We start from the raw sequence: 12524 nt of genomic DNA, 5'->3' as shown, positions 1-12524 counted from the left end.
GTGGGACAATGATTTGGATGGGGTTGATTTATGCGTATGCCATGTAGCTTTTATGTTGGATAGATTGCCAATGTCTACAAAGCTGGCACAACATATTCTACTTGGGATAAAAATAAAAGATAATGAATTGGGACGTGCAAGCATACATGTTTGGTATTCATACGGTTGTGAGGATGACAGGATTTGCACCATTAGGTTGAACAACTGCTCTCCTTACAGTCTACTTTTTAGCCTCGATTGCATAGGAACCAAAGCGAAAGGTCTACTTTTTAGCCTCGATTGCATAGCGAGGCGAAAGGTCTACTTTTAGCCTCGATTGCATAGGAACCGAGGTGAAAGGTCTAATTTTTAGCCTCAATTGCATAGGAACCGAGGCGAAAGGTCTACTTTTTAGCCTCAGTTGCATAGGAACCGAGGCGAAAGGTCTAATTTTTAGCCTCAGTTGCATAGGAACCGAGGCGAAAAGTGTAATTTGTAGCCTCAGTTGCATAGGAACCGAGGTGAAAAATCTACTTTTTAGCCTCAGTTGCATAGGAACCGAGGCGAAAAGTCTACTTTTTAGCCACAGTTGCATGGGAACCGAGGTGAAAGGTCTACTTTTTCGCCTCAATTGCATAGGAACCGAGGCGAAAGGTCTACTTTTTAACCTCAGTTGCATAGGAACCGAGGCGAAAGGTCTAATTTTTAGCCTCAGTTGCATAGGAACCAAGGCCAAAAGTCTACATTTTAACCTCAGTTGCATAGGAACCGAGGCGAAAAATCTACTTTTTAACCTCAGTTGCATAGGAACCGGGGTGAAAAGTCTACCTTTTAGCCTCAGTTGCATAGGAACCGAGGTGAAAAGTCTACATTTTAGCCTCATTTGCATAGGAACCGAGACGAAAAGTCTACTTTTTAGCCTCAGTTACATGGGAACCGAGGCCAAAAGTCTACTTTATATCCTAGAACCAATGCCAAAAGTCTACATTTAAGAATATTAAAAAAAAAATTTGAGAATATTGAAAGAATTAATAATTTTTAAAATTTTTGACAATTGTGAAAAAATTGAGAATTTTGGAAAAAAATGGAGACAATTGGGAAAAAATTGAGAATTTTGAAAAAAAAATATTGAGAGTTTTGAAAAAGATTTGAATTTTGAATTTTTTAAGAATTAAGAATTTTTTAAAATTTTGAGAACTTTTAAAAAATTTTGAGAACTTTTAAAAAATTAAGAATAAAAAAAATGATAATTATGCAAAAGTATGATTTTTTTAAATTGAGAATTTTAAAAAATTAAGAATTTAAAAAAAAAAATAATAATTTTGAATTTGAGAATCTTGAAAAAAAAAATTGGAAATCTCTTTAAAATTGAGAAATTTCAAATAATTGAAAATTCTGAAAAAAAAAAAAAATGATAAAATTGGACTTTTTAGCCCCGGTTGCATAGGAACCGAGGCCAAATTTCTGCCTTTTAGCCTCGGTTGCCTAAGGAACTGAGGCTAAAATTCTATTTCTGAAATATAAATTCGACAGGCACGCATGGATGGACGGTGTAGATTTCCCACAATCATGGTGATGGGCCCCACCCAGCATCCTTACGTAGGAACCCAATCCGCGCCCCTTAAACAGTCCTCTCACACCATTCCTTTCCAACCGAAACCCAACCCTACCCTAGCTCCTCTCTCTCTCTCTCTCTCTCTCTCTCTCTCTCTCTCTCTCTCTCTCTCTCTCTCTCTCTCTTCTCAGGGATATCCGTCTCCATAGAAGGAGAAAAGCTCCTCCTCCATCTTCGGTTCTTGTCTTCATCGGATCTCTCTCCATCTCTCTCTCCGATCATTAGATCCTTGAAATACAGTGAGCTTTTTTCCAAATATTCTCCACTTAGGGTTTATTTTTTCAAATTTTTTTCTCAATTTTTGGTGCTTAATCTATTTTAATCTGAATCCAGCTTATATCTCTTGATTCTGAGAGATTTCGTCGGATTTTGATCCGGTTCTTGCGGATAGATCTGTTTTCCTTTCGGATCCCATTGTTTGGAGCTTTACTTTTTTATTTTTGTTTTTGAAATGCTTATGTGTTTTTTTATATTTGATTCTAGGTCATGATTTGGATTCTTTGTTTTAGAGTCTGAAATGTGTGGAATTTTTTATCTGGTGGTGGCCTTTGTGTGTTTTTTTTTAGTGTTTCTAGTGTTAGATCTGGAATTCGGTCTGTTTGAGATTGTGGTTGTCTGATTCTTTTGGTTGTATTTGCTAAAATTGCGTGGTTTCGATCGGATCTGGTAATGATTTCTCTGTTCCTGGCCCTTTTGTTTTGGAAATGGTGTGATTTGGTGAAGAAAGCAGTATTTGTGGCGTAGTATGTCCGGTTCTTGTAAAATTTTCTTAAAATTATCTAATAAAGGTTTAATTTTTGGCAATGAATGAGATCTCTAAACATTTCTTTCACTCCTGTGAAGAACTATGGATGGACAAACTAATACAGAACTTTACAGGGGATACAGAGTGTCCGGATACATGTTTTATTCTGTGAGGTAACAAAAGCCATTGAATTTTTCAGATGTGTTCATGTCTTGTATCCATGGTATTAAAAATGGCTGAGTTACAGCCATAATGGCCGTTAGTAGCAGTAAGGGTTGTGACCGTTACGCAATGTGGTGCTGTAATCCCCAACTTGAAAAAAAAGAAAAAAAAGAAAAAGAAAGAACAGCCCATAATGGTCCTGTAATGGGCGTAACAGCTGTTATGGTCCTGTAACAGGCCAACACGAAGCCATAACGTGCCCATTACATACCAATTCGAGCCCATAATGGGCCGATACACCTTTAAGAGAATTTCAACTGTTACAGGGCTGTAACGAATATTACAACTTGTATCGTGATGGCTATAAGGTTGGCCATTACGGTCACTATTACTGTTATTGAATTCCTTGATTGTATCAGACCCTAAGGACACTTGATAGTTAGGAAGCCCCTCCACTTTGTTAAATCAAACAAAACTTCAATAAAAGAAATAAGATGAGCCTAATGAGGAATGGTAACTCATTAGTACGGATTTCAGTTAGTACGGAAACTCGATTGTACCATACCTTTTCATCTCTCTTCGTTCTCCACCATTTCATATCTTAGTTCTTTATTCTCGTCATTCTCTACCATTTCATACCATAGTTGTTTATTCTCTTCATTCTCTGTTATTGATTATGTATCTAAAAACATTGTAATTAATTGTAGTCGATCCGGAATTTAGCTTCATCTGTTAGCTTTACTAGAATATGTTGTTAAGATATGCCTTTTTATATACTGTTGCCAAGAGACTGTTTGACTGGAAAATTTCAGCTGCAAACTGTCACTCTTTAAGAATCTGGAGCAAACTTACGGGAATTAGGCATTTTTTACTGATGGATTTTATAAGGGTGATTGGATATTATTAGTGCTTTACATACTCACCTGATTTTGCACAATGCTGCATATGGAGGTGCTTTTTGGCCAGGGTGCATGTGGTGCTAGCTAATCTCTAGCCATCCAAAAACTACATTGCGGTCCACTAGATGGACTGGGAAATTGCTAGGTTTGGCCGAGTATGGACTGAGGGGTCTCTCTTGCAGGTATGCTGTGGTTTCTTTAAAGCTTCTCTATGTTTTCACAATGCAAAATTCTGCTTATGATTGTATGAGATGGGAGCTTGTTCTATAGATTTATAATAGATGCTGTATTATCTTTCAAAAGAATGTGGTCCCGACCCAATTGAGGAAGTTATGCCCAAAGTGTAGTTAGCATAGTGTCCCAGTGGGAATCAGAAGTTTAACTGGTAATGGTATCATCTCTCCTTGATAAGGGCAATAGTAATGGATAGATGATTGAAAGGAGAAATGAAGTCAACCATATAGGGTACGTTCAATTTATTTGGGTGCATTTTCAGTTAAACTGATACCTTTTTATTATTATTATTTTTCATTTTCTTCAGATACTGAATCTGCTAAGGCATTTAGAAGACAACTGAAAGAGACAATCTACTCAGTGCTGTTTGATATGAATGTTCCTGCTGTTTGTGCCATCAATCAGGTAGGAGCAGTATCTGAAGAATTGTGCAGTGTATAAGCACTTTATTTGTCTGTTTGTCTGTCAAAATCAGGTTGCTTGTTTTGAAAACCAATTACTTCCATTTTCTGTTTTTTTTAGACTGAGAATTTATTTCTCATTGTGGCAGGCGTACACGAACAAGCTGGAGAACAAGGTTTCACGTCTGGAAGAAGAGAATGAAAGGCTCGAGAAGCAGAAGGTCGCACGATGAAAAAATAGCAATGTGATCATCAGGTGTATTCTAGCAAAACACTCCTGTGTTTATTATCTTATTATGGTTCACATTCCAGGAATTGTAAACGTGGATGGTTGATCATGCCTTGTACTTTCTATGATCAGGGAGCTGAATGGTGGATTGACAGTGGGGTCCACTGGAAGTATGTTCAAGGTTTATAATCTGACTATCTTCATGTCCAATCCATGAGGCCCTCCTATCATATCGAGAAGAAAGGAAAAAGGACGTAAGACGTGCGCACCACACCAATCCTTGTCCTATCAAGGACAAGCTCCCCACGGGAAAGGGACGGGAAATCAGACGACACATGGAAAATCTTGTTCTGCTGATTGATGCTACCCCGGCGAGCAAGACTGTCAGCCACCCTGTTTGCCTCTCGAGGAATGTACCTTATGGATATGTCACCCGCAGAACTAATACGGTCAAATTGGTACGTATTTCTAGTAAATCAAATACCAAGGAGGGGTGCTAGCTTTGGAGAAAATATTCGCCACAAATAGGGAGTCGCTCTCAACCTCAATAGTGGAGAACCCCTGCTCTATGCAGATGGTGAGACCATGGACTACAGCTTTCATTTCCGCCTAGAAACTGGATCCGACACCATACCCTTTAGCAAAGGCAAACTGAAAAATTCCTTTGTCATCCCTACAAACTCCCCCACTGCCAGAAGGGCCGGGGTTTCCCCTGGACAAGCCATCAACGTTGAGCTTCATGGCGCCCCTGAGGGGTTTTTCCCATCTGACATAAGATACAGAAGTGCGGGAGCCAGCTAGAGGAGTGAGCCAGAGATCCTTCACCACTTCCCTATCGGCCTGGTTCTTAGTTGGGGGAAGGGGAAAAGCGCTTGATATGTGAAAGAGCCAAGATTGGACCTTGTGAATGGCTTGGGAAGGGTCAAAGCGGGCCCCTTCAAAGTGGAGGGCATTCTTGGCGGTCCATATTTCCCAGAGAATCAGGGCTAGGGTGAGTCCTCTCAGGACGCCCAGAAGGGAGGAGTCCTTGGCCATGGACCACCATTGGGAGGTTCTCAGGCCAGCCGATTGGTTAGGAAGGAGGGCCATCGAAAGAACAGAGGAGAAATGGGACCATAGGGAAGACGCCAGGTCGCCAACCACAAAGAGATATTCACCCCATTCATCCGCTTTGCAAGATTAGTTTTGCACACATGACACAAGATGAGGTGGATACAAAACTCAAGTAGGCTACGCGGAGAGGAAGTACGGAAGTACGTTGAAACATTCTTACGACTAAAGGTGTACATGAACCGAGCTAGCTCCGGTTAGTTCGCTTGACCCGACCATGAGTCAGACATGGTGATATGGGACACTGTGTTCGAATTATCGGCTTACAGTGGGGTGACGTGCCTGTTACATAGGTAAAATATTGGGTGATGAGCTCGCCATGTTGGCAAAACATTGGGTGATAAGCCTCCCCGTATTGACCTGTGAGCACTAATAGATGTGATAGATTATTGTTCAAACGCCCCCTGTCAAATACCTAGCAGATGGTTCCGTGTTAGAGTGTAACACCCTAAAAATTGGGGGTCGTGCATACGCTCAACTCCCAAGTTTCCGGGTATCACTTATGACCAATTTTGTTGTTTTAAGTTTAATCCAGTTTAATGCGCAGCAAGGAATTACTTAGGGCATGAATCACAATCACACCTAAACTACTAAAATGGAAGCGACTAAAGATATACAAGTCCAAAAATATAACTATGGGTCGCATAAGGCGTTGCCCAATAAAATTACAAAAAAAATAATATGTCCGAAAAGAATGATGTGCTGAGTCCCCTACTCAGCGATCCAAATCCGTCCACAATATCTACGGCGAACCGCCCATCAACTGGAAGTAGGACATCTTGTCCTCCTCGTCAATGCCAGCGCCGCTCGGCTCCTCGAACTCATCGCTACCTGCAGCTATTGAAGAGTTAGGTTGGTGTTTTAAAACACCGTCCCAGAGTAGGAGTGAGTGATCAACTCAGTGGGTGCTATTAATCTTAAGTTATATCAGGCATCAGTTATCTTATGAATTTAATGAAAGACAAACATCCATAAATCCTTAACTAATCTTGTTAATGCATATGTATGATAAATGATATGATGCATGACCTCGCCACAACACTCCCTCGACCGACTCTGTCTAACGATCGCACATGACCAGTACTCCTTCATTGCGACCTTAATTGCCGAGTCGCCAAATCCTAACTAATGTAATGTATGAATAATGTTAACCGAGTATTTAGTTAATTCTGTTCATCCAGTAGATTGAAAAAACTGGTACATCACACGTATCAATACCCTCAACTAGTTGCGAGGCCAAGGCCCCTCAACGTGCGAGGCTAGGACCCCATGATCCTTGATCCGTCGGGTTCCCCATCCCCGACTTCAAGCATATGGGCAGTGCTGAGAAAAGGGATCACTCGCGGTCACTACGGGGAGGCTCGTCACCGCAGCGTAGGCCGATAGCTTGGACATAGTGTCCTATTCCACCATGTCTGGCTCATGAGTCAATGGATCGGTTTCAATTTAGTTATCAATGGGTTACAACGGTTGAAGGGTGTTCCAGGTTCCATGTATATGTGACCAGACAGGGTTAACAAAACAAGATTGGTCAGTAAGCAGACTAAACAACACGGGTTCAAGCGAGTATGTGACAGATAACATCGGGTACCAGCAACCCCTGTAGTCTAACTACTGTCACTCATATGCACCTGCCCAAATTCACAGGTTTAGCCTCAAGGTAGTCCTTCCAACGGGACCACCGTCTCTCTCCTTAGATTCCTGACCAACTCATGAGTTTTGATGGTAATCCATAACACTTCAACAATTAGGGTTATCAACTAACATAAGCAATGTCATGCATTCATAATTCTCAATATAAAATTCAGATTTTTCTACGACGCAAATGCTAACATTTTTGTGAAATAAAGATGCATATGTGATGTGTGGGTTAGTGTGGAAACCAAGCATTTCATAAATTTTCTAATACTAAAAATATACACAAGGGTTAGTATATCAAACATGTTATGGGGAATCATCATACAAGAATTGAACAAGGATTATACAAGCAATCATCAATTTCATACCCAATCATGTTGAGAAACATCAAACATTAGATTCATACTAAAATTGGTGCTAAGCCACTTAAGATTAATAATCCGCATCTTGTAACGTTTCGCCCAACTCATGGGGCTCCTTGGGTTAGAAAATTGAAAAAAATGATTCCTATATCAATTTAGAAGCAATTAGGTAAGATTCATGCAATTTATTTTTAGAAAAACCTAGGTTGGGGAGTAGGTTTTGTCTCTTACCTTTCAATCGTGAATGAGGTGGATTCGGCGGAGGGAAATGATTAACATTAGGGCTTGATTAGAGGAGACCGATGAAGGGGAGCACTAAAGCCTCCCCCACCCTACTCTCTCTTCTTCTCTGCTCCTCTCTCTTCCTCTTTCTCTCTCTCTTTCTTTTCTCTAGGATAAAATCGTATGGGGAGAGGGGGTGCCCAAATGAGGCCCTTTTATAATGTTAGATTTGGTGTAAATGGCCCCAAGGGCTAGGTTTTTACTATACTAGACCTATGAGAGGGTCTTTTTAAGCTCTAGGGCCCACTATAGGGTGTACATATTGATATACACCGTAGGATAGTTAGCCCTAATGATGATCTACATATGTATATGATCGGCCCGACATTTGGATGAGCCGATCGACAGATATGATTAGAAGTCTGTTCAACGATCACCGATGGTCGATCGGGGCCGCAGCTATACGGATATGAGCAGGAAAATATCCTTACTTTATGTGTAAATTTTGATCATAAACCGACGGTTCAAAATCCTCAACTTTGCATACGAGTGGATAACTCAATTCACTTAAGTTCCAGCTCCTTTCTTTAGGGTATTTGCACTTTTCATGCACTTGTCATTTGGTTCAAGTTGAGCGGTTCTAGATAGTTCCCTAATCTAACTCCTACGAGAGGCATCAAGCCCAGTAAGATAGACATTATTCTATAGTTTTGGAACTAGTGGCCCACCAATGAGCGGTCTAGAGCTTGTTAGGAGAATCGGGGCATTTCTGGAATGAATTAGGTATTGAGATTTCTCGTGGGCAATGATTAGGGTTTGGATTAGTTATGTTCATAATATGGCCTATTTATCACTAGTGAAAGTGGAGATTTGGTCATGATTACTCTAAACCGTTGATTTTAGGCTAAAAGAGTAACGGGGTTGATTTGGTCTATTATTCAAGATCCGGGCCTTATCTGACTCGGCCCCGGTTAGATCTTTAATTTAGTCATGATTGTCTTAATTAGTTAGCGATGGGTCGGTTAGATTTGGGTCCTATGTGAGTAAATCATGGGGCTACACCTGATGTTCAAGTGATCGGGCGGATTCGTTGGCTTCCTACGGCTGATTAATCGGACTTGTGTGGTTCTTTACTGGTACTATCCTTTTATAAACTAACATTGAGTGCTAATGGTCATTAAGTGATATTATAAGTTAATTAATAAAAAAATTTCAAGGATTTTTGAAAATCCAAAACAGTGAAAATTCAGGATGTTACAGTTCGTTTTTATTCCATGCATACACATAATTCTTAGAGTCGTTCTTATTCCTCCCTACACATTTGAAGATCTACAATATTTGGATCTCGTGAATTTTTATGAACACAAGCGAAGAAAATGGTCCAGGCCCTCTTGAGCCTCAGGGTAGCCGAGATTTCTCTTAAAGTTTTTATGCCGAGCCCACCCTCCTTGGTGGGGAAAGTGATTCTTCTCCAACTTACCCAGTGGTATTTTTTTCTGCCTTCAGACCACCCCCAAAAGAAGTCTGCGAGCTTGGACTCCAGGGCCTGCAGCCTTTTAATGGGAACGTCAACCGCAGCTAGAATATGGACGGGGATACTGGATAGGACATGCTTGATAAAAGTAGTCCTGACAGCCTGATTGAGAAAGCGAGCCTTCCAACCCGAGATCCTGGACTGGATTTTCTCAACAAGGGGGTGGAAGGAGGCCGGGCGGACTCTTCCTTTGGCCAGCGGGACACCGAGGTAGAAGAAGGGGGCGGAAGAACAAGTAATACCAGTCAACCTTTCAATGTTATGAGTCCTCGACAGCGTCATCCTAGCAGACGCAAGAAAGCTACTCTTGGAGTTATTGATCTTGAAGCCTGAAATGTTCTTGAATTCCTAGAGGAAGGCTACCAGATTTCTGATAGAGGAGCGGCTGTCGTTGGTGAAGATGGTAGTGTTGTCAGCGAAGAGGAGATAGGATGGAGGCAGGCTTCATCTACTGGTTTTGTAGGACTCGCAAGCACTGGATGCGGATAGATTCTTCAGGCCCTAGCTGAGGACTTCCATGACCAAAATAAAGAGGTTGGAAGAGAGGGGATCTCCATGATGTAACCCTCTTTCAGCTTTAAAGAAGCTAGAGGACTCCCCGTTGAAGAGCACAGAGAACCATGGGGTCGACCAACACTGCTCAGCAATGGAAATCCATGCCTGGCTGAAGCTAAATTTCTGCAGAACTGCCGTTAGGAAGGGCCAGCTGACACAGCCATAAGCTTTCTCTAGATCAAATTTGAGGATGAGATTACTTCCCTTGACTTTCATATCTAAGTCACAGAAGATTTCCTGCGCCAGGGCAATGCTGTCGGCTATTGACTTGCCTTTGACAAAGGCCATTTGCTCTTCTAAAATCAGCTTCGGAAGGATGGAGCTTAAACGAGCTGCAATCACCTTGGAAAAATTTTGTAGATGTAATTGTGTTGAGGGTCAAATATTGCATACTAGACCCCAATTATTACCTGGATTTATGAAGTTTAATGGCTCAATTTAATCGTGTTTGTAATGCAAGGTGTATTTATGAGCTTAGATCGAAATAAGATGCTAAACGCATGGATTTAACGCTCCGATGACACCAAAGGCAAGGGACGGACCCAGGGGACCGAGATCGATAGATTTACATGACAGAGATCCGAGAAAAATCGAGAAACCGAAACTCAAATGGCTTAAAAAGGGTCTAGAATGCATGATCACGGGGTTCCTACCATCCGTTCGGCTTGAAACTCCATACGTATCCATAGTACCATAAATTAACCGTACACCTCAGATTTGAGCCATTAGATCCTTGTGAAAGTGGCCCAAAGGATACATCAGCCCCTAAAAGCCTGATTTGGGGCCCACCTAATGTCGAGTTCGCTTTAACTTTGGTCCCCACGGTTAAAATGGTATGGGGAACAAAATGGACGGTGTAGATTTATCAAAAGAAACAATGTGGGACCCACTTTACGTGAGTGCGTGTGCACAACACACGTACACTCACGGTGCACCAAATTTGGTCAAACCGGTCAACCACCGCTGACCCGCTCAAATTTGAATTAACAAGGATTTCGCAATCCTGCGAAACAGAGGCTGCGGTTCATTCTTGTGGGCCATCATCGCAATTCAAAGGTCCAATCCGACCATCCATCAACTGGGCCCCGTCCACTAACTATTACCTAGGTGGAAATTTTCTAAGAAGAAGCATGTATCGGATTTTGACCGTCAAAACGTAAGACGGATGGCGGAGAAGAAAACCATGTGGACCACACCGAATCTAACCCAAAACCGGTCAATTCCGACTGGTTTTTCGTAAGGAATCTAATGAACAGGGTGGATTCATCCAAAAACATCACTGTGAGGCCAGCCGAACACATCAGCGAATTCACATGCGTAATTACGTCCGAGAAAATCAGAATTTTAGGAAAGTAATGGCCCACCATCGTTGATCGTATGGCTGATCCAGACCGACCATCTTATAGACCATCCAAAATCGTCAAAGGAACATTGTTCTTTTTTTTTAGGTGGACGCTAGGAGAACCAGCGAGAGTAGCATTCTTGAGTTTTTTCGCTACGTGCGCACGGTATTGTGCAAAGAATTCGCATCCACCGACATCTCCAAGCCAGCCGACTTGCTCCAGCCTATAAAAGACGTGACAGAGAGAGTGGAGGAATGGACACACTGCTCCCCCTCACGGTTTCTTTAATCAAACTGCACAACAACAACCAGAGAAACCTCAAGAGGATCCGATTTTAAAACATTGTGAAAAGCAAGATCTTTTCAATCAGGGTATGCTATAAGCCTTGTAAGACCTTAACAAAACATTACGAGGACGTAAGGCTGAAAATACGATTGGGAATAAGGGGAGCCTCCCAGCTCAACCTCTCCCCAATCCAAAGCTACAATATGAAGTTGGCAACCCAAGCACTTCAAATCAAATGGAGCACACTAAATCCATCACCACTCTTAGGAGTGGGAAGATTATTGATAAAACCCTTCCGGTTAGGCCCAAAAAGCCTCAGAACTCGAAGAGGACAACAATGATGGATTTAGTGATGCCCCATAAAAATTAGAATCGGAACTTTTAGAGAAGCCGGTTGCTCCATTTCCCCAACGGTTGGGTGCACCAAAACCTCTCTCTAACTCTCGGGATATTCTAGAGGTGTTAAAATAAGTGAAAGTCAACATTCATCTACTTGATGCCGTAAAATAAATACCTTTATATGCCAAATTCTGAAAGACCTATGCACAACCAAACGACGACAGAGTATTCAAAAGAAGATCTTCTTAACTAAGAAAGTGAGTGTCATCCTGAAGCAAGACGTGCCACAAAAATTCAAAGATCTCGATAGCCCAACTATATCATGTGTAATCGGGAATTATCGAATTGATCACGTACTTCTTGACTTAGGAGCGAGCGTCAATCTTATTCCTTACTCAGTATACAAACAGTTAGGTTTGGGTAAATTAAAACCCACCCAAACCACACTACAACTTACTGATCGCTCTGTTCGTATACCAAGAGGGATAATTGAGGATGTATTGGTCTAAGTTGATAGATTTTACTATCCTGTAGACTTTATCATCCTAGACACCGAACCCATCAATAACATGAGCACTCAGATTTCCGTCATTCTTGGTCGCCTATTCCTTGCTACTTCAAACGCAATTATCAATTGCAGGAATGATGTTATGACTATGTCTTTCGGGAATATGACATTAGAGTCAAACATCTTTTTTAATCACGGCAGAAACTCAGAGGATGATGACGATTTCCACGACATTAACATGATTGATTCTTTCGTGGAAGATAGAATGCATCTGACCTTATCCTTCGACCCTCTAGAGACGTGCCTGACACACTCCCATGACTCGGATGATGACATGATTCGGGAGAGGTGTGCCTTGCTTAAT

General features: G+C 41.5%; 1 protein-coding gene and 1 long non-coding RNA gene across 2 annotated transcripts; one reads left to right on the top strand and one right to left on the bottom strand.

Annotated features, from left to right (window-relative positions):
* Positions 1–3593: 3593 nt before the first annotated feature.
* Positions 3594–4276, top strand: LOC131253866 (uncharacterized). Its single transcript, XR_009175317.1, has 3 exons — positions 3594–3865; positions 3942–4039; positions 4185–4276. It is a non-coding gene; the product is annotated as an uncharacterized LOC131253866 (long non-coding RNA).
* A 5355-nt stretch (positions 4277–9631) lies between these two features.
* Positions 9632–9973, bottom strand: LOC131254128 (uncharacterized). The gene has a single exon (XM_058255134.1). It carries the CDS (start codon positions 9971–9973, stop codon positions 9632–9634), a length of 342 nt encoding a protein of 113 aa, XP_058111117.1.
* Positions 9974–12524: the final 2551 nt, after the last annotated feature.

Source organism: Magnolia sinica, chromosome 8 (assembly GCF_029962835.1).
Source record: "Magnolia sinica isolate HGM2019 chromosome 8, MsV1, whole genome shotgun sequence".
NCBI classification, from domain to species: Eukaryota; Viridiplantae; Streptophyta; class Magnoliopsida; order Magnoliales; family Magnoliaceae; genus Magnolia; species Magnolia sinica.
This window is presented reverse-complemented; position numbering and strand designations above follow the sequence as displayed.

What these genes read in the sequence shown, in the direction of transcription:
- LOC131254128 (XM_058255134.1), bottom strand. Translation starts at nt 9,973, where the DNA reads ATGGCCTTTGTCAAAGGCAAGTCAATAGCCGACAGCATTGCCCTGGCG.